The sequence below is a fragment of the Pistacia vera genome, unplaced genomic scaffold (genome assembly GCF_008641045.1).
Source record: "Pistacia vera cultivar Batoury unplaced genomic scaffold, PisVer_v2 Contig204, whole genome shotgun sequence".
Taxonomy (NCBI): domain Eukaryota; kingdom Viridiplantae; phylum Streptophyta; class Magnoliopsida; order Sapindales; family Anacardiaceae; genus Pistacia; species Pistacia vera.
Window position 1 is genome coordinate 1,438,297 of NW_022196007.1, and position 20,544 is coordinate 1,458,840.

General features: G+C 40.6%; 1 protein-coding gene across 2 annotated transcripts in view; it reads left to right on the forward strand.

The window, feature by feature from the left end:
* The first annotated feature begins 4,485 nt into the window (after positions 1-4,485).
* The window catches only part of LOC116128830 (protein PYRICULARIA ORYZAE RESISTANCE 21-like), a 57,293-nt gene continuing 41,234 nt past the window's right edge, over positions 4,486-20,544 (forward strand). Inside the window, exons 1-2 of one of the 2 annotated variants that reach the window (XM_031414593.1) lie at positions 4,486-4,572; positions 4,662-4,746. In XM_031414593.1, the coding sequence (XP_031270453.1) occupies positions 4,674-4,746 (73 nt within the window). In that variant the 5' untranslated portion in view covers positions 4,486-4,572; positions 4,662-4,673. Of the gene's footprint in view, positions 4,573-4,659; positions 4,747-4,842; positions 5,154-20,544 lie in introns of those variants that run through there. The other variant, XR_004127819.1, reaches the window with a different exon arrangement.

Below are 20,544 nucleotides of genomic sequence, written 5' to 3' on the forward strand. Positions count from 1 at the left end.
CCCCGTATTGGAAGCATTCTCATTTCTCACCCAGCTGCATCAGTCAAATCAATTTCAGTTGAGCTCAGGGAAATGAATTAAATTAAAAGAATTATTTGTTTTTTTTATTTCTTTTCTTGTTTTGTTAAAATGAATTAAATTAAAAGAATTATTTGTTTTTGGGATTTGAAGCTTAGTTAATTGATTGTGAGGATTGTCGGAGAAGTTCGATTTGTGTGTTGGTTGTATGTTGATGGTGAGGGTGTGACTGTAAGAATTTAAAACTTGAGTCAACAGTGCAGGCGCCCACGAGTCCACCTGCATAATGCAGGATATGGTCTAATATTTTAGACCCATTTAGGGCCTGTACCCGTAGGACCTGCACCCACCTGTCCCATACCCGGCCCACATGCCCGTTTTGTCGGGTCTAGGCATGACCTTTGTTTATATGGTGAGTCTAAGTACTTGAATCCTAATAGAACTTTGAGTTCATAATGGTAGAGTTTGAGTAAATAGAAAAATCCTTATTTACTTGCATTTGTTGGAGTAAGAATCCTAGTTCATGTAAGATTCAAGATCTTAGATGAATTATGATGTAGATGAAACCCTTGTAAGGATTAGGATAAAGATGGAGGCAATAGATGAATTAGGATATTGATAGGACTCTGGGTCTTGTGGAGCAGTCATGGGTCGGTGGGCTTGAGTCCAAATGGGCTTGTAACAAGGCCAACATCGTAGAATGACCTTAACTATTGAATCGTCTATTTTTTAAGTAACCTAATTTATGAAGTAGGTCCAATCGGAGTTGGCTCATGGCATTGGGCCATTCGGCTTTTGTTTTGTGTTTGGGCATGACAATACCCGTTACGAATTTTAGCCCCTACAGGAACCAAGGTCGAAAAGATTGAGAAAAATCAATCATTCACTATCAGTATAATTTTTCGAAATGTAATGGAATTTCAAATTTATCTCGACTAGATGGATCTCAGCAACACCACTGTTTGTACCACTGCTTTTTCAATAGAATTTGATCAATCCTTTTTTTAGTCGCTGAGATTGAGAACAGGACCAAGATTTCTCTTTCACACGGAATTCCATGTGCTCCATGCTACTCAGGTCAGACCAATTTAGAAGTTCACAACTTCACATACAATTCTCAAGTGCATATTTATGGAATTGGATCAAATTAAATGTTCAATTTATTTTTGTTCACAAATCTAAATCAAGTAAGACTAGAAGAAGAGGGAAAGTCCATTAACTTCTTAACTTTTGATTGATGAATTCATTGAATAGATAGCAAAATCTACCTAACGACCAAGAGATATAATTGCCATTTTCATCTTTTTGTGTCTAGGGCTGCTCAAAATTACACGCTACCTAATCAATCCGAACTGAAAAATTCGGTATCTGGATATTCGATGTGGATCCAGGTAGAGGTGGGCAGGGACCGGTCCCTTGCGGGACCAGTCACTCATGGGCCTAGGACCGGTCCTAGGCCCATGAGAAAAACAAGGACCTGGACCAGGCCTTAGGCCTGGTCGGTATTGGTCCCATGGGGCTTGGATAATTTTTTTCCCCCCTCAATTTTTTTTTTATATTTTGGGGGCAAAACAAAATTTTATAGGGGGTTTAGTATTTTTTAGGGGTAAAATTTATAAATTTTATAAATTTTTTAGACTTGGAAGATTTTTTTTTTTTATAAATTTTGTAAAATTTTTTTTAGCCCTCATAATTTATATTTATTTTAAAATTAACAGGGGGTTTTACGTAATTTAACAGGGGACTATATTAAAAAAATACAAAAATTTTTGGTCCCAGGCCCGGGCCTTGGAGGAGGGCCCAGTGGAGAGCCTGGGCCCTCCTTCTTAGGCCTGGTCCCGTTTTGGATCGGGTTTTGGAGCTGGGCATTTGGGACCGGCTCTAGATCCAGGTAGTATTATAAGAAGAAGTGCTCTTTGAAACTTAGAAAGTATTTCTACAGGTTTAGATCTCTTGTCCTGAGAATTGAGAAATTGGGTATCATTTTTGGTGCAAATGCCACGATAAGATATCATTTTTGGTGCGGAACTACAAATGCCTGTATTATTGATTGCCACATTAAGATATCGTTTCTTATCTACTTAAATTAAAAATTGAGGAAGTCTGGAAGAAATTCTACAATGTAAAAGTTGAAGCTGCAAATTCAGTTCAAAATTCGGGTACTCGGTAACCGAATCAAAAATTTGGTTCATAACATGGTAATTCAAAAACCGATTCGGTTACCAGATACTGTTAGAGCATGACCCGAATATTCGATTCAGGTCAGCCAAATGCAAAACCGGTTTGGGTACCCTATTTTGAACACCACAGGTAGTACCAACCAAATGCCCACACCTTCCAAACTTTTACCTAATTTAATCAAATTAAATCAACCCCATTTACATATGAGTAATATTAACCTTACAACGAGGCATACAAAGAGAGGGTTGGATTCGTCTCTTTGTAAAGCTAGTATTACTCTTTACATATTCTATCATGAATATGTGAAGTATATATAGATATAGATATATTATATATATATATATATATCTATATATATATATATATATATATATACATACAAGAGAGGGTTGGATTCGTCTCTTTGTAAGCTAGTATTACTCTTTACATATTCTATCATGAATGATGTAATATATATATATATACAAGAGAGGGTTGGATTCGTCTCTTTGTAAAGCTAGTATTACTCTTTACTATTCTATCATGAGATGTGATATATATATATAATAATATATATATATATATTATATATATATATTCTACAATTAAACTAGTGGATTTGGCTATTAATATATAATGAATGATCCATCTAAATTCCTACACCAACACTCTGTTGTCTTGTTATTTTGTTCTTGATCCATAGAACGGTATATTCTCACTCGAGATTTAGCGAAATTTCAAATTGATACATTTGATTGTATTTATTCTAGATTTCCATCCTTATAGTAACGCTGTTTTATTTTTTTTTTATTTAATAGATTCTTAACTTTTTACTGTAACGTGACGCACGTTAGCACACTAAAATGTGTCTACACTTTCTTTGGTAGAAGATGGGTTCATTTTAGCAAAAAAGGGCTCACGTTAATAGCATCAAAGCGGGTGGTTTTTAACTTTTTTTGATAGATTACAAAGAAAATCACTTTCGAGATCACTATTAAACTCCTCACAACGTCCTTTACAAATTATACATTTACTTGTTGGCTTCACTTACTATTTTTTACCATCTTCAATAGTCATTAACAATATTAGTTTAGGATAAAAATCTAAAATAAATATATACAGATATATCAACTTGAGATTTTGCTGAACCTCGATAGAAATGCGTTACTCTTAGGGCATACGAGGTTTGCTCAAGCTTTCAAAAGGTTACAATTTTGATTATATTATTGACAAATCTGCAATTAAACTAGTGAGTTAGGCGATTTTTATTTTTGTTTTTGTTTTTTTGTTTTTTATAAAGAATAATAGATTAATTATATAATCAATGACCTATCTAAATTTCTACACCGACACCTGTTGCCTTGTCATTTTGTTCTTGATCTATAATCACCAGGCCTCGGGACATGTATACAGTTGGCAATTGTGGCCTTGAGAGTTGGGTACACCAAGAAAAAATTCATGATTATTATTAATTTTAATTAATTAATATGGTGGCTGCGTCAATCATGCAAAGCCGAATATGTGAAGAGCCTGTAGAGACAATTAATATTTTTGTTAGTGTGTTAGCTGAGCTGGCAGGATTCTTAGCCGCCTTGTTATTGTATAAAAAGTTAAAAAAAAATAATGTCACACTCATAATTTTTTTTTAATTATATAATAGTTTGTAATTAGTTATCAATTGAGTTCCATTGGAAAATGGTCAATTAATTAAGAATTATATGTGAGAGAGTTGTATGAGAAATTTTATAAGAAGGGGATATTGGATATAACATGTCATAAGAGCATCTACAAATAATTTTTTAATAATCTAAATTTTTATTATAAAAAAATTTATCCACAAAAATAAGAGTTTAATAGACTTTTTATCTTTAAAATATAAATTAGAGAATGAGTTTAACTCTTATATTTAGAGAATCAAATTTTACTCTTATTGTAATTTTAATTAATAAATTATAAGTTTTATGTATTTTATTTATTAATTATTTATTAAGTTTTTTTAAAAATAAAGAATATCTTCATTAAATTTAAAAAATTTAAATAAAAATTATATTTTATATTTTAAATTAATAAAAAATACTATTTATTTATCGAAAATGCTATCAAGAGCAGATGCTGCAACAAATTTTTCCTCTTGCTTTCTTCTTTACGAAACAGTATATCATTATTTAACAGTTCAATATTTCTTTGTAGGGTCAGCAGCCAGAAATGGAAGAAGCTAGTGGACAATCTTGATTAGAGTATGAAATTCAGCGTCAATATCAATCTCCTCTCTCTCTCACTCTACTTATCATTCTCTTCCTCATCACTTAATCAATCAAACTCGACTCAATAATATTCTGAGAACGAGGTTCAGACTCAGATCTGAGCAACCCTACCAGCCGCCATGGGGAGAAGGTTTGCAAAATCTTATCTTTCTTATAATTTAACCATGTCCATCTCATTTATTTGTTGTTAATATAATACAATGATTGTTAATGTTGCAGAAAGTCACGAGAATGGTGTTGAAGGTTGACCTTCAGTGTGAGAAGTGCTACAGGAAAGTGAAGAAAGTGCTGTGTAAATTCCCTCGTGAGTATCTTTAATTCTGTTCATTAATTCTCTTGTTAATGAATTTGAAGTATGCGTTTAACGTAGAAGGAATGTTGATTTTGTAAACGAGATCAGAAATACAAGACCAGGTATTTGACGAGAAGCAGAACACAGTGACGATCAAAGTGGTGTGTGTAGTCCTGAGAAGATGAAGCAAAAGATTCGCTGCAAAGGTGGTGAACCATTAAGAGTATTGAAATTGTACCTCCACCTCCACCTGCACCCAAGCTTGACTAACCTAAAAAAACCTGAGCGACCGCCACCACAGAAACAGGAACCAATCCAAGCAGAACCCGCACCACCCATAACCACGATCACCAGCAACCACCAGGACAAGCGAAAGCAGAGCCGCCAAAACAAGAGAAGCTATGGTTACTTTTGTTGACTCACAGCCAAAACCGGCACCGGGCTTCCCACCACCGGCTATCCGAACACCGGTTGGAATGTGCTGCAGGGAATGCTACAAGGGGCGTAGAGGGGGCCATCGTACCAGCTAGGTTACTATGGACCGCCGAGATGTAATTGCGGATATACGGGAAGCCGGAGTATGATAGCTGGGGTGGCGGTGACGATGTTACAAGTTAATAGACTGAGTACTTTTGCGAAGAGAATCCTAATGCAGCTTGCAGAATCATGTGAAAATAATGGCGGTGCACTGCATGCATAAGAAGTTAGCTGGTTTCAATAAAGTTAACGTTGTTTGGTGGCCTTTGGGTAGTTTTTGTTTTGGTTCTTGTTACGTTGTTCGGTGGTTTCAAATTTCAATAAAGTTTTTGTTTTGGTTTCGTTAAAGAAAGTTATCGGTTATCTAATTACGTAATACTTGATGAATGGTTACCTCCATTAATACTTTTCAGTAGTGCATGTCCTTTTCCTCCACTTTCTAAATATTTTTCCCCAGTAAACCACTTCTTCCCACCCAAGGTATGCGACACTTTCCCACTAACCGGCTAGATTCACTGGTAAATTTCGTTAACTGTTGTGTATATTTATTATAAAAACAAAGATACTGTTTATTATTTGACTTAATAATTTTTATTATTATTTTATATCCGGTCAACAAATTCAATTACTTATGAAATTACTGATATATCCTCAATTATATATAGGAATTTAAATTACCAATTAATTCCTCCAGTTTTTTTTATTAAAATAAAGTTTTAAATCAATGAAATTACTTTTAAAATTTGAAAGCTTTAAAATTATCATTTTGTCCCTGTATTTGCTGCATCCTAAACTAGCATCTGTATTTAAGAAATTTTGTCAATTTAAACCCAAGAAAAGTAAGTGTTAGCAACTGATTTGCTTAAATAAGAATCCAGGTTGCAAAATTACAGTGTATATATGTTTAAGAAATTTTGTTAATTCAAACCTAATAAAAATAGGGAATTCAATAAAAAAAAAAAAGCAAAAGCATTTCAGGTGATGTTCTTATAAGACAGTTTTTCATTCATTTCTTAAAATCCAAAAAGTTTTGCTTTCCCCATCCTACTTTCTAGTTCCTTGAAGCTTGCTTTTCCTTTGCTTTCTAGATCTTCAAAAACTTTTTCACAATCTTTTGTTCTTCCACTGAGGAAGCTCGAATTATCCTATCAAATGTTTCTGACAACAAAGAAAAATCAATTAAATTTGCTATTTATCACATCTAACCAATGGATAGAAAACAATAAAAGCTCAAACTTAAGTATTCACAGCAATAAACCTCTCCCTAACAACAGCTCCAAAACAAGTTTCACTTTTCACGGCAGTACCTCTCCCTAACAGCAGCTCCAGTACCTCTCCCTAGTTATTGAGCAAAGAGCAAGGAGTCTTCATGTCTCCAATGACTACCCCACAACTGAAACTTGTTCTTCGACTTAGCAGAATTGTATGCACATTGATAATAACAAATACAGAGTCATTAAAGCCTTGATTCCCGAAACTCGAAATAGGTGATATATGATATAAAAGCTGCAAGTGGGTAGGTGACATGCAAATCCTTTCTTTGCGTCCCACTGGTCACCTGCCCGTGGGATTTCCTAGACTAAAGCAGGGCTTTGACACATGAGCGATCTCCAGCCGCTTGCTGGCCTGTCACTCACCTGCTGCACTGACAGGAGCCATGCCACTTGTGCTAGGCGCGACGTGGCTACACCTGGACGGCACAGATCCCTTCTAAGCTTTGACCATCCTTTATTGAGGAGGCTCCACGTTAGCCCTACCTTTTCAGGCATAACAGAAATCCCCCAATTTTCAAGGTTTAAGGATCGAACCTTGAGAACTTCATAATTATGCCATGATTTGACATATCCCAAATGACATCTGGTTGAGCTGACTTGGCTACAAAGAGGTTGCAGAACATTTTTCTACGAGCGACCTGAGATTGTTTTCTTCAGCAAAGTCGACGACTTGGATTAGACCCTATTCAGTGCCGTATCGATGCACCTCTTATCTTAACCGAGGTCCGCGACCTAATTACACTTAGCATATTTCTACTGGAGGCAAGGAATCACATCGCTCTACAACCGACATGCGACGAAGAGTGTTCTATTCCAACGACCTCTTCAGATATTATTTGTTGCGCTTGACAGCTAATCCATTAATGAAATATCCTTTATTCTGACAAACGTGCCCTTTGCGCAATAAGTGCCAGCCATGCACATTAAATGCAAGCCATACTGAAATGACATTTGTTATCAGGGCCTTAAATGCAAATGAGAGTGCATTTAATGTGGAGGAGAGAATTGAGTCGTCATTCGATTATTTCAGTAGAGAGAAATGACGATTGAATTTCTCGAAGCGTGGCGGTTACTCCTTCTAGCCGATTGATGACATGTGGTCGCGATCAACGGCGAGAAACACATTTCGCCCAAACGTCGCTTGGCTTCGGGAAGACCAATCGCCATTTCCTCCACTATAAAACCCTAGGCTCGCCTTAAGCAATGTCACAACACTCATACTTTCAGAAAAAGGAAAAAGCTCTCCTGAGACCAGATTTTCAATCCTTCAAGTTGGTGCGCACTTTCCGTTCATAGTAAGAAGTTCACCCTCCATAGCCAAGAGGTAAGGAAGATCGTTCCGTTACATATCATTTTTTTATTTTATTTTTTTGCTTTGAATGTAGTTTATTTAGGCGATAATGGTGGGTGTTTATGGCTAGTCTTCTATAAGGAATAGGTTTTTAGGGTATGAACCATTGGGGGTGGTCCTCAAGGATTTTTTAGGGTTTTTGGAAGATATATTAGGCTTTTGTTCTTCCACGTCGTCATACAGAATTCTATACGGAGACTGAGTAATCTCTGCGTGTCTCCCTTTTTTAGACCATAGAAGAGATGGGCCTTACAGCAACCAGAACAAATGAGGGGACGAGCTCACAGGCGCAGGACGCCCCAGTGGGTTCTTTGCAGGAGATTCTATCAGTGGCCATCCCAGAGGAGATGCAGAGGGTGGTAGACTAGTACGCACTTAGCGTATACGTATTCTGGTACAGGTCATACACAACTCGAAATCCCTTAGAGGGAATGGCCACAGTCTTTGAGTCCATTTTCAAGTGTGGGGCATTAATTCCTTTCCACCCCTTTATCAGGTTGATCCTCGATTACTTCGAGGTCGCACCTCTACAATTGATGTCGAACGCATATATGATAGCCGTGGCTATGTATATCATGTGCGCTGAGAATGGCCTCGGCCAACTGACTGTGCTGGAGCTTGCTTGCTCGTATTACTTGAAGAAGAGCAAGGATAAAGATTCTTATTACCTCTCGAAGCGATCTTCGATCGAGGGAGGAATCTTTAATTACCCCAATACTATCGGGGCGTATGAGACTAAGTTTTTCTTTTTTCGTTACGACGACGTCTATCAATTCAAGGAACCAAGTAGGTCTTCCCTTCTTGTACTTAGTGAATTTTTTCTTTTCTTTTCTTTTTGGATTTGCTTTCTAATGATCTTTCTTGTCTCTACGCAAGAAACAAGTTGACCAGATTGACATATCTCACTGACTTTAATTGAATAGTATCATTCGGTAACTTGCCAGATTATTGTCGCGACGTGAAACTACTTGTAACAACTACAAATATGAGGAAGTACAGCTTCTTCAATTCGAAAGTGACATTGGAAACCTTAACTCGTAAGTGTCTGCAGTCTTAGAAAATTTTTGCTTTTGCATGTAGCGAACTTTTTTACTAACAGTACCTGCATGCAGCGAATATGCCACCCAAAGTGTCGAGGTCGTTGAGAGAGAGGGGGTGTGTTTTTCCCGGGGTAGGCGCCATGGAACTATCCAAGGCGGGCCCTAGCGACACCTCTATCGGAGGAGTGCAAGTGGGGGCACAGCCACCCACCGAACAATCAGCAGAACCTTTTTAGCCTACGACTGCTTGCCAAAAGCAGAAGACCATGGGCCAAAAGTCTAAGAAAAGAAAGGTTTGCAGCCTGAGGAGTCAGAGTTAGAGTCCGAGCCGGAGGGCTTGGGGGTGCAGCTTGGGAGGTCGTAGCCTTATCAGGCTTTTTGCTTAGGAGGGAGCTCGAGGCGCCCGACCGGGGTTACATTGGTCCCGAGCTATCCGCGCAGAGGATAAAAGGAGACTACGACTCTCGGGAAGAGAGAAGGCAAAGGGCCGGTTGGCAAGATGCCCTCTACTTCAAGAGCTGGCACACCGGTGTTGGACTCTATGGGTCAACTTTTAGAGCACCTGCAGCTGGTGGTGTTAACCCTTTTGGAGTGCTAACTTGCCAAAGTCTTTGAAGAGTTCGTGGCCTCCCACCCTGCGGACCTAATGATCAAGGCGATTCAAATGCAAAGCCAGGTAAGACAGTTTGTCCTTGTCGAGGGCTTTCCAATACTTCCTTTACTCTTTTCAAGGAGACAGAGTCTAACGCTTGTTTATTTCACTATGCAGTCTTTGCTCGCTATGCACCTGACCCAACAAAAGATCCAACTGGAAGCTACCGGGGGACTCTTCGAGCTGAAGGAAGAGAACACGTAGCTGAAGCATGACTTAGCAGCTGTGGAAAAAGAGCTGAGCCTGTTTACCGTTCAGACGAACCAGTATATGTCAAAGAGGAACCCTGCTCTTCGTATAGTGGACTTCCAGAAGGCTAAGCTGGAGAAGAGGGGAGATGAGCTTAAAGAGCTTCAGAAGGCAGTGGCCAGGCTCACTAAAGAGTGTGGCGAGAAAGAGCTAGAGCTTTGGGCTAACTTCGAACGGGCCTTGCGGGTAAAGGAAGAGAGAACTCGGTTGTGGGAGACGATCAAGAAGCAGAAGAAGGCACTTGAAGTAGATCTGTAAATGTTCTAGGGGCGGGTCGCTTCTTTAACTGAATAGATGAAGCGATAAGAGCGGGAAATTGAGAGGAAAGCCGCTAACTGGTTGATTTAGTCCATTTATGCCCTTCGGCCAAAGAACCCGACCATGGACCTCACCGATCTTTCGGATGATTACCATTGGATCCTTGCCTCCATGGCGAGAGCTGATGATGAGGAGGAAGGTCTAGAGCCTTATCCGGAAGAGGATCAGCCAGAGGAGTATGTCCTAGAGGACCTGACAGCTGACCAGGCGGTTGGTGACCAGCCTGGAGATACCGAGGTCACACCTTTAGGGCCTGGGAATGAAGGCCAGTGATTGTTTCTGCTTTTCTTTTTCATAAATTGTTTCTGCTTTTCTTTTTCATAACCTTGTTTGACTGTCCTTGCACATTCCTTTGTACTTAGAAATGTATGAATGAAATGATCATTTTTAAATTATTTGTAAGCACTTATAATTTTTTGTACTTCACAAACATTACATATGTGAACAGAAGGATAAAAACAATGTGAGGAACAAGATCATACAAGATAAATTTTGCTTAGGAGCGATCTCATTTACAAAGTTTATAAGGAAATTTTTACAAGGAAATTAAAAGAGCGAGTTTGGAATTACTGATAATAGGGGCAAAAATGCTCAACATTCCAAGCTCACGGTACTTCAGAACCATTAAGCCTTTTGAGGTGATAAGTCCCCGGTTGTATCACCTTAGCGATGTAGTGTGGGCCCTCCCAGTTCGGCCTTAATACGCCCCATCTCGATTCCCTTGTACCAAGAAGGACTTCTTTTAGGACCAGGTGGTCGACCTGAAAGTCCTTTCTCTTGACTTTGGAGTCAAAAAATCTTTTCGCGCATTGCTGGTAGGCTGCCACTCTTAATTGAGCCTTGCCGCTATTTTCTTCAACTAAGTCTAGACTTGCACGCAAAAGTGCTTCATTGTCTGTTTCATTGAATAAGTCTCTTCGAAGTAAACCAATCCCTACCTCCGCTAGGATCATTGCCCCACAGCCATATGCTAGCGAGAATGGTGTTTTTGAAGTAGAGGTTTTCAAAGTTATCCTGTATGCCCATAGGACTTCTGGGAGGTCGTCAACCCAATTACCCTTGGAAGTGCCAAGCTTAGGTTTCAAAGTATGCTTGATGGTCATGTTGATAGCTTCAACCTGGCCATTGGCTTGCGGTCTTGCGACTAAGGCGAACTTTTTATGGATCCTCAGCTCATCGTAAAACTGCTTGAATTCTTCGTTGTTGAATTGTTTCCCATTATTAGAGATGAGGGTATGAGGAATTCCATAGTGACACACTATATTTTTGAAAATGAAGTCTTTAAACTTCTTGGTAGTGATCGCGGCCAATGGTTCAGTTTCGACCTACTTGGTGAAATAATCCATAGTGACCATAGCATACTTGACCCCTCCCTTTCCGGCTGGCATGGGTCCAATAAAATTAATTCCCCACATGGAGAATGACCATGGGCTGGTCATAGTTATCAGCTGCTGGGAAGGAGCTCGCGGTATTTTTGCGAACCACTAGCAATTATCACACTTTTTTACAAAGTTGAAGATGTCTTCTTATAGCAAGGGCCAGTAGTACCTTGATGAACAACTTTGTTGGCAATGGATCACGCGGTAATGTGATTACCACAGATCCCTTCATGTATCTCTCTCATGATATAGTCTACTTCCTCGTCGGTTACACATCGGAGAAGGGGGGCACTAAATCCTCGCCTGTACAACTTATCTCATATGAGTGTGTAACGAGTAGCTCTGGTGCACAAGATTCTTGCCTCAGTCTTGTCATTGGGCAAGGTCCCATCTTGAAGATACTGAATAACTGGGGTCATCCAAGAAAATACTGAATAACTAGGGTCATCCAAGAAACTAACTCTGCCATAGCTACGGCCTGTTCGGGCAAGCTGATGCTTGGGATCTCTATGTACCGAACAGGAATGCTTTCTGGTGCATCTGAGTCCAGCGACGAGGTTGTTTTTGCCAAGGCATTTGCGATAGAATTAATGTCTCTAGGAATTTGTGTGATTGTGAAGTGCTTGAAAGACTCGAGTGCGGCCTTAGCTTTCTTCATGTACTGATCATGTTTTCTTCCTTGGCTTGATATTATTCCAAAATCTGATAACAACCAGCATAGAGTCACTGTGAATCCTGATCGCGATTGACCCTATTTCTTTTGCTAACCGCAAACCAACAAGCAATGCTTCGTACTTGGCCTCGTTATTCGTAGCTTTGAACCCGAACCAAAGAATACAGTGGATGCGAGTCCCTTCGGGACTAAAGAGGAGAAGGCCTGCCCCGACCCTTTTCCTGTTTGAGGAACCATCGACATAAAGGTTCAAGGTCGATAAATTCTGAATAGTTTCCTAGGTCACTTCGCTAGCCTACTGCTCGGATTCCTGAATTGGTTGGTTTGAAAACTCCAAAATGAAATTAGCAACAACTTGCCCTTTAATGGCTGCTTTTGGTCTGTACTGCAAATTGAACTGACTCAGTTCCATCGCCCACTTGAGCAATTTACCCGAGGCCTCCGATTTTTGAAGGACTTGCTTGAGCGGGTAGTTGGTTAATACATGGATTGTGTGGACATAAAAATAAGGTCGCAATTTTCTAGAGGCGATTAGCAGGGTATAAGCTAATCGCTCCATTTCTGGATACCACATTTCAACGTCCACTAGTTACCTGCTCGCATAATATACTAGCCATTGGACTCTGTTTTCTTCACGAATTAGAGTTATACTGACTGCATGCTGAGAGACAGATAGATATAGGAGAAGAATTTCTTGAGGGAGCAGTTTGGATAGGAGAGGTGGCTTTCCGAGGTATATTTTATGCTTTGGAAAGCTTGTTCGCAATCCGGAGTCCACTTGAACTTCTTATTGGTCCTGAGTATATTGAAAAATGGCAAGCAGTGATCTATTGCCCTTGAGAGCCACTATTCTCCCATTGAGACTTTGAACCTGTTTTGGGTTGGTCGGGCTTATCATATCAAGGAGAGCTTGAATCTTTTCAGGGTTTATTTCTATTCCCCTCTAGCTAACGATATACCCCAAGAATTTTCCTGAGGATACTCCGAACGAGCACTTTAGGGGATTGAACTTTATTCTGTACCTTTGGAGTATACTGAACATCTCAGCCAGATGTGTTATGTGATCTAAAGCGACATGCGATTTGACCAACAAGTCGTCAACATAGACTTCCATTGATTTTTTCGATTTTCTTAGAAAATATTCAGTTAACCAGCCGCTGGTAAGTCACCCCAACATTTTTCAGGCCGAAGGGCATAACCTTATAGCAATACAGCCCCCAATCTGTAACAAAGGAGGTATGCTCTTCGTTTGACACGTACATCAAAATCTGATTATATCCCAAGTAGGTGTCCATAAAACTCAGCAGCTCGTCCCTGAGGCAGCATCGATGAGTTGGTCGATTCTCGGCAAGGGAAAGTTGTCCTTCGGACATGTTTTGTTAAGGTTGGTGAAGTCAACGTAGGTCCGTCATTTGCCGTTAGGCTTTTTTACTAAGACCGGGTTGACAACCCAACTCGGGTAAAGTGCCTCTTGGATGGATCCGTTTAAGAGCAGATTATCTACCTCAACTTTCAAGGCGGCATATCGCTCGAGGTCCATTGCTCTTTTCTTTTGACGAACCAGCGTGACCGCACTATCAATATTCAGGGCATGACCTATAATATCCGGGTTGATCCCAACCATGTCAACATGAGTCCATGTGAATACATCAACATTTTTCCTGAGGAAGCTTGTTAGGTTGTTGGCGAGCTGAGGGCTGAGATTACTCTCGATCCTCAACACTCGGGTTGACTAGCTTTGATCGATCGATATCTCGGATAGGTCCTCGACTCGCCCACTGTGAAGGCATTCTTGGATGCGAGGATCCATGTTATCCTTAACCGGGCTGGGCTGGGCTGTGGCTCGATCGTGCTGATCGTCATTGCCTACTCGCGGATGCCAACCGATATTCCTTTTCCCTTGCACGTCATCTGCACTGTCCTTACATAGCAGTCGCGAGATACGCATTGAGATCCACTTACTTTCCCTGTCCCTGTCGGGGTGAGGAACTTCATCCTCAGATGGTATATTAAGGTGACTACCTTGAAGCTTCGTAGTAGAGGTCGTCCCAAGATGCCATTGAAAGCGGACGGACAGTCTACTACTAAAAACTCAATCATTTTGGTCAGCTCGTTGGTTTCTCCCAATGTGACCTCGAGCGAGATCGTCCCCTTGGGAATCAAATGATCCCCAGTGAAACCGTAAAAAGGGATAGAGGCAGGCTTCAAATTTGTCTCGTCCAATTTCATCTTCTCAAAGGCTCGCTGAAATAAGATATTCACGGCGCTTCCATTGTCCACCAACATCCTGTGGACCTCGTACCGACCTATTTCAGGCGCGATGATAAGAGCATCCTCATGGGGATGATGCAATCGCATCTCGTCTTTTTCGGAGAAGGTGATTTCCTCCTCTCTATGAATCTTAGCGGGTCGCAGCGCCATGCTCATTACACTTATGGGGTCATGACGGGCTTCCCGAGCATACCTTTCCTAGGCACCTCGAGAATTCCTGGCGAGGTGTGGTCCTTCAAAGATGATCCCCACATAGTAGAGGCCTTTGTGACCACGACGCTTGGTTCTTCTTGATTTTTCTCTCAAACGAGAGATGAGTCATCAACATATTCTTTGAAGTGCCCCTGCTTAATGAGTAGGGTTGTAAACGAGCTGAGCCAGCTTGATAAAAGCTCGTTTAGAGCTCGGCTCAATAAGGCTCGACTCGAATCGACTCGACTCGAACTCGGTTCGTTAACCGAGTCGAGTTCGAACACAGTGAAGCTCGGCTCGTGGGCTTGCGAGCCTGATCTGACTCGAGTAAGCACTGTACACTTACACAGGGTGCTTTGGTGATTTTTTAAACGTTAGGTATTAAACTGATATTTTCCAGTAAAAAAAGTTTAAAAAAATGACAGTTCCCCCCGCCCCAAAGTGCGAATTCTTAAACACGATACACCAAAATCTCAAATCAATTTCATCCCAATCCTACTTGCCCTAAATCCCAAATCGCAAACAAAGCAATCCTCGAAGGCGTCAGTAGTGCCACCGTTGACAGAGGTGGTGCCACTCCAAGAAAGCGGCGTGTTAGGGCTGGCACGTGTGGCGTCAACCTTTTTTCTTGGGAGCTACTTGGAGTGATGCTAACGCGCACTCCACTCGAGCTGAAGTGGCGGCACAGACTTCCTAGCCGTCGGCGGTGGTTCGGCTTGATGGAGACGAAGTAGCATCTCGACGACGAGGGAGTCGTCGGACATGGCGATGTTTACCCACTCTTCTTCAGTTATGGTGTGTTGTGATTGTGTTAAATCCGAGAAAAGTCGTGAATCACAGCGAAAAGTTGACAGCGATTGGGAGGTGTGTTGGTGCTGCCGACAACCCGTGGTGGAGAATGTGGAGATCAATAAAATTTTGGGGATTATGGCGACTGGGAGGTGTGGTTTACTGGTTTTAGGGATTAAAAAATTAGGGGGTGTTTTGTCATATTTTAAAATTTAGGGATCAGGCTCACGAGCCGACTCGAGCTTGAGTCTCAATTCTGAGGCTCGCGAGGCTCGAGCTCGAGCTCGAGCTCGATACTGTTGTAAACGAGTCGAGCTCGATAAGCCAAAAGCTCGGCTCGGCTCGGCTCGTTTACCGCCCTATTAATGAGGTCCTCAATTGCCTGCTTGAGGGCCCAACACTCATCGGTGTGGTGCTCATTATCCCGATGATAACGACAGTATTTTTTATTGTTTCTAGCTGAGGAGGGATTCTTCATAGGCTCGGGCTCTCCAAGCAAACTGGCCTCCTATGATTTATCCAGAATAGCCGATCCCGAGGCATTCAGAGGAGTATATTGATTCTTGTCGCGATCGCAATGAGGAACTATGGCATAAGATTTCTTGGGCTTGTACCGCTGCTTTTTTCCTTTTCGCTGATCGTCATTAGCTTATCTGCTATCAGCCCTCCTATTCTCCCTCCGGTTGGGAGCACTTCCCGAAGGATCGAGGTCGTGGCGATTGAGAGCGGCCACAAAATTTTCAATGCGAAGGTACTTTTCATTAAGGTTGTAGAAGCAAGTAAGGGAAACATCATCCTCAGATTACAGTTCCTTCCACAAGTCTGTCTGCGGGCAAACTCTTGCAATGATGAGAGTCTAAACGGACTCTTCGGGAGTATGAACCACTTTGTGGAGCTCTCTGTGGAACCTGTCTATATAAGATTGGAGGGATTCATCCCTCTCCTATCGTATATTGCTCAGGTAGCTTAGTGGCATTGAGAACTTCCTGTTCGCTTGGAAGTGTCTCAGGAATGTCGAGCTCATTTGAGGCCATGAGCTGACTGAACCTACTGGAAGTGACTTGAACTAACGCTTGGCATGGGCTGTTAGGGTTACTGCCAAGCAATGACATGTTGTCAAGTCAGAGACTTGGTGGAGTTCCATGAGGTCAGTGAACTCGTATAAATGATCCTATAGATCGGAATTCCCATCGAATGCTCGCATGTCGGGCATTCTGAATCTTGATGGGAGAGGGGCAGCTAACACCACTGGAGAAAAGGGAGACGTCTCTGTGACCTGCCCTTGCTCATTCTGCTGAGCCTTAAGCTGATCCAAAGCTCGTTGTAATTCCTCAATCTGAGGCAGCGGAGCTACCTGGAGATCGCTTTCTGAATGTGGGTTCGACCCTCACGATTGCAGTTAGGGAAATACCGCAAATCAGACTCTTCCTCACCTCGGCTGGAAGCTCTAGCCAATCTCGACACACACTGGCTAGAGCCATGTGATTGCATCGTGTGATTCGGGCGCAGTGGTACAAACCAACCAGCAGACAATGGGAATCCCATGCACGACGACGATCGAAGTCGCCATTCTGGCGATATTAGGAATCTCCCTGCCTTGCACTTTTATAGGAGTACCCGTGCGATGTGGCATGAGATGGCTCATGCTGCGACATATTGCCGAGTCACAATGCCACGGGTATTCTACCTGGGGCGCGATCGGTGTTCGCTAGTCCCTCGAAACCTTTGGGTCCGTTATGCGCCACTTGCTTTCCCTTTCTCTAACACGCTACAGTGTGCACGATATGGGCTTTCACCCTTTTCCGCACTTTCACACAACCTGCAGGCCTTTTTGGCGGTGGCACCGCCTCACTGGATTCGGGTGGCATGACCTAATCCAATCGGTCTAGCCTTTGACTGATCATTTGAAGAGTATTATTGAACCTTTTTAGGTAACTCATGACGGTTGGGTCGAGCCGTGGGCTTGAAGGAGTATCCCCCATGATATTCTACTGGACTAGTGGCATATTGGGAGAAGTCCACCTGTACCTAGGGGATTTCTTCATTGTCATAATTGGTTCGCTCAGATTCAAAACCGCGAGCCATTTGCTGTTGTGGGACCGATTAGTCAGAGATTTTTCTGATGAACAGTAGGTACTAAATCAGGTCCTCCTTCTAGCGTCAAACTGTTGATGTTGGATTTTGACACCAACTACTCGCACGTATAAAATATTAAATATACTTAAAAGTCTCACGTGATATGGGGGTATTAAGTTAAATAATAGGTGAGAAGCAATGTTTAAAGTGGTTCGGATGCTCAAAAGCGAATCCTACGTCCATTAATATTGAATTAATAAGAGAGTAAAGGTCAGGTCATGTTCAGCGAGCTGAGCTACAGTTTAAAGAGAATACAAAAGGAGAGTCAGGGAGTAAGCTATTTCAGAGTAAAACTAGCCAATCTCCCCCAAATGAGAGGGAAGTCCTCTATTTATAGTGGAAGAGTTCAAGGTAATGATTATAAAAGCTACAAGTGGGTAGGTGCCATGCAAATCCTTTCTTTGCGTCCCAGTGGTCACCTGCCCGAGGGATTTCCTCGACTAAAGCACAGCTTTGACATGTGGGCGATCTCCAACCGCTTGCTGGCCTAGTACTCACCTACTGCACTGACAGGAACCTTTCTGAGCTTTGACCATCCTTCAAGACTCCACGTCAGCTCTACCTTTTCAAGCATAACAAGGATGATTGAAAATTAAGACAAATCGTTGATTGATTGATAATGAACACACAATTTAGCATAATAATATTGGTAAAATTTATTATAACCCAAGTTGAAAGATTCTGTGCTCCATCTTTAACTTTTACTTCAGTTCTGAATTTTTAACTAGATAAAAGAGATTAATTAACTAGTGAATATAAACAAAATTCACTTTACAATTCCCTATGAAATACTGGAAAAGCCAATGCCAGAAAATGAAGCAAACCCAGATTCAAAACTGTCTTAATATAGACAACAAAAAGCTTAAAAATAAATCTAAAGAAGGAAAAGAAAACACTTTTCAAGAAAACTCAGTTCACAGATCTCAAATCAAAGAAACATAAAATCCCATTTGAATTCACATATTGAAAACAAGAAAAATAAAAAATAAATCACCTGGAAACCTCTTCCCACAATGGACCTTTAACACTGGCATCTCGAAAGGCGACGCCCATGTCTGACATTATTTTGAGAACTGCAACAGTCCCTTGTCTCGGCCACTCGTTTTCGCCGAAACTCTGGTCACTTTCATCAAAATTTTGTTGAAGGTCAAATTCAACTATTTTTGAATCCATTTGTTTCCTTACAAATTTAATATGTTAGCTTTTGAATGAGAAAAAATGGGCGACCTTTTAGTCAGTGTTGTAATTAGCAATGAGAGTCGGCGGGTGCATGTTTCTTTGCTTTTTTTTTTCTTTTTTGTTTTATTCTTTTGGACCTTTGGTATTCAGTTTTCAACTTGTTTAGGAGTTGATGGACGATTGGGAGTCAACAAGTAATTAATCTCTAATTTCTTCATGTTATCTGACGAGGGATTCTTCCAAAACCAAAACCCCTCTTCAAATCAACCACTCCAAATCTCTCTGTAACTAATTGGAATATTTAAATTTAAATTTCTCCCCAACTCATTTCCCTACAAAAACTTGAAACTGAAAATAAAAAGAAACCCAAAAACATGAAAACCTATAAACCCCACATCTTAGTAAATCCACAAAACTCATTGTTCACATTCGTATTCACACGAGGAATATGCAGAGCCAAAAAAAAAAAAAAAAAAAAGTAAACCCTAATCACAAATCAATTATACACGGATCATATAATTATTATTAAAGTGAAAACTCAACAACCCAGATGAATATTTAGAAAAATGGATCCATTTTATGCAATGTATCTGTTTATGAGGAACCGGTGGCTCCTTTAACTTGTCTCTCAGATTTGAGGTATGATATGATTTGATCAAGTAGATAAGAAAGGAGGAATAATCTAATCATAGTAGATAAGATGATGAGATTAGGATAATTAAGCTCGGTGTCGACCACCTGTTTTAGTGAACAGCTGCTGGTGGTTCACCGAGGTGAAGCTTTCGAGGGAGAAACGACAAATGCCTTTTCTTTCTCCTTTTTTTAAGAGTAATAATAAATCTACAACATTTGTTACAAACTTTTTCTCACAATCTCGTAGTTCGTAATTGGTCAACTCATAATAAGTCTCACTTGGATCCCATTTGATAAATTACGATTGACCAATTGTGAGCTGTCATGTCGAGGTTGTAAAAAGAAGTTTGTGAAAAGAGGTTCTGAGTGTAGTATTTGCTCTTTGTTAACCCTATGTCAAGGACACGTGGCAACCATTCAACCAAGATTTCGAATTTTGGGGCATGTTTGGTAGATTATTTGAAAAATGTTATTCTAAACAACTATTTTAAGTTGAGTTGAGTTGCATTAAATCGAATTAGATCACATTCTGAAAATGTATTTGGTAAAATATTTGAAAAATATATTCCAAGTTTGATAAAATGTTGGATAGTTGTTTGGTACATTTTTGAAAATATTTTGATTCTATTTTTAAGATTATGTTTTAACTCCCTATATTTGTTAATTTAGCTAAACACCCCTCACAATAAAAGTTTAAAAATTAACTAAAGCACCATAGCCACACAAGAGGACAGCCGACCGTGGGCCACCACCATCGAACGACAGCCGACAGTCGTCACAACGGTGCACGACCGGCTGGATCAACCGATCGTACGCCGATATGACTGTTTCTGGCAAAATCCACCGTGAATCTAGTAGAAAATGACCAGATAGATTTGGCCGTTAACAGTTGGATCTGGCAAGAATCTAGCCAATAACAACTAGATCTCTAGTCGTTTTTGACCAAATTGTTGTATAATCGACCAAATCTGATCGGTCGTGCATCGTTCTGGACACGACGAGCGGCGACAGGCAGTGATGGTCTTGGATGGATTAATATTCAGATTGGAAGAAGTGAAATTTAATTTGTTTTTAGTTGAATAAAGTTGGAAAAATGTTTTGAGTTGAATAGAATATGATAATCTGAAAACAAGTCCCACCCACTTTTCATTTTTAGAAAAAAAATCCTATTAGAGTTGAATTAATTATCTGAAGGAA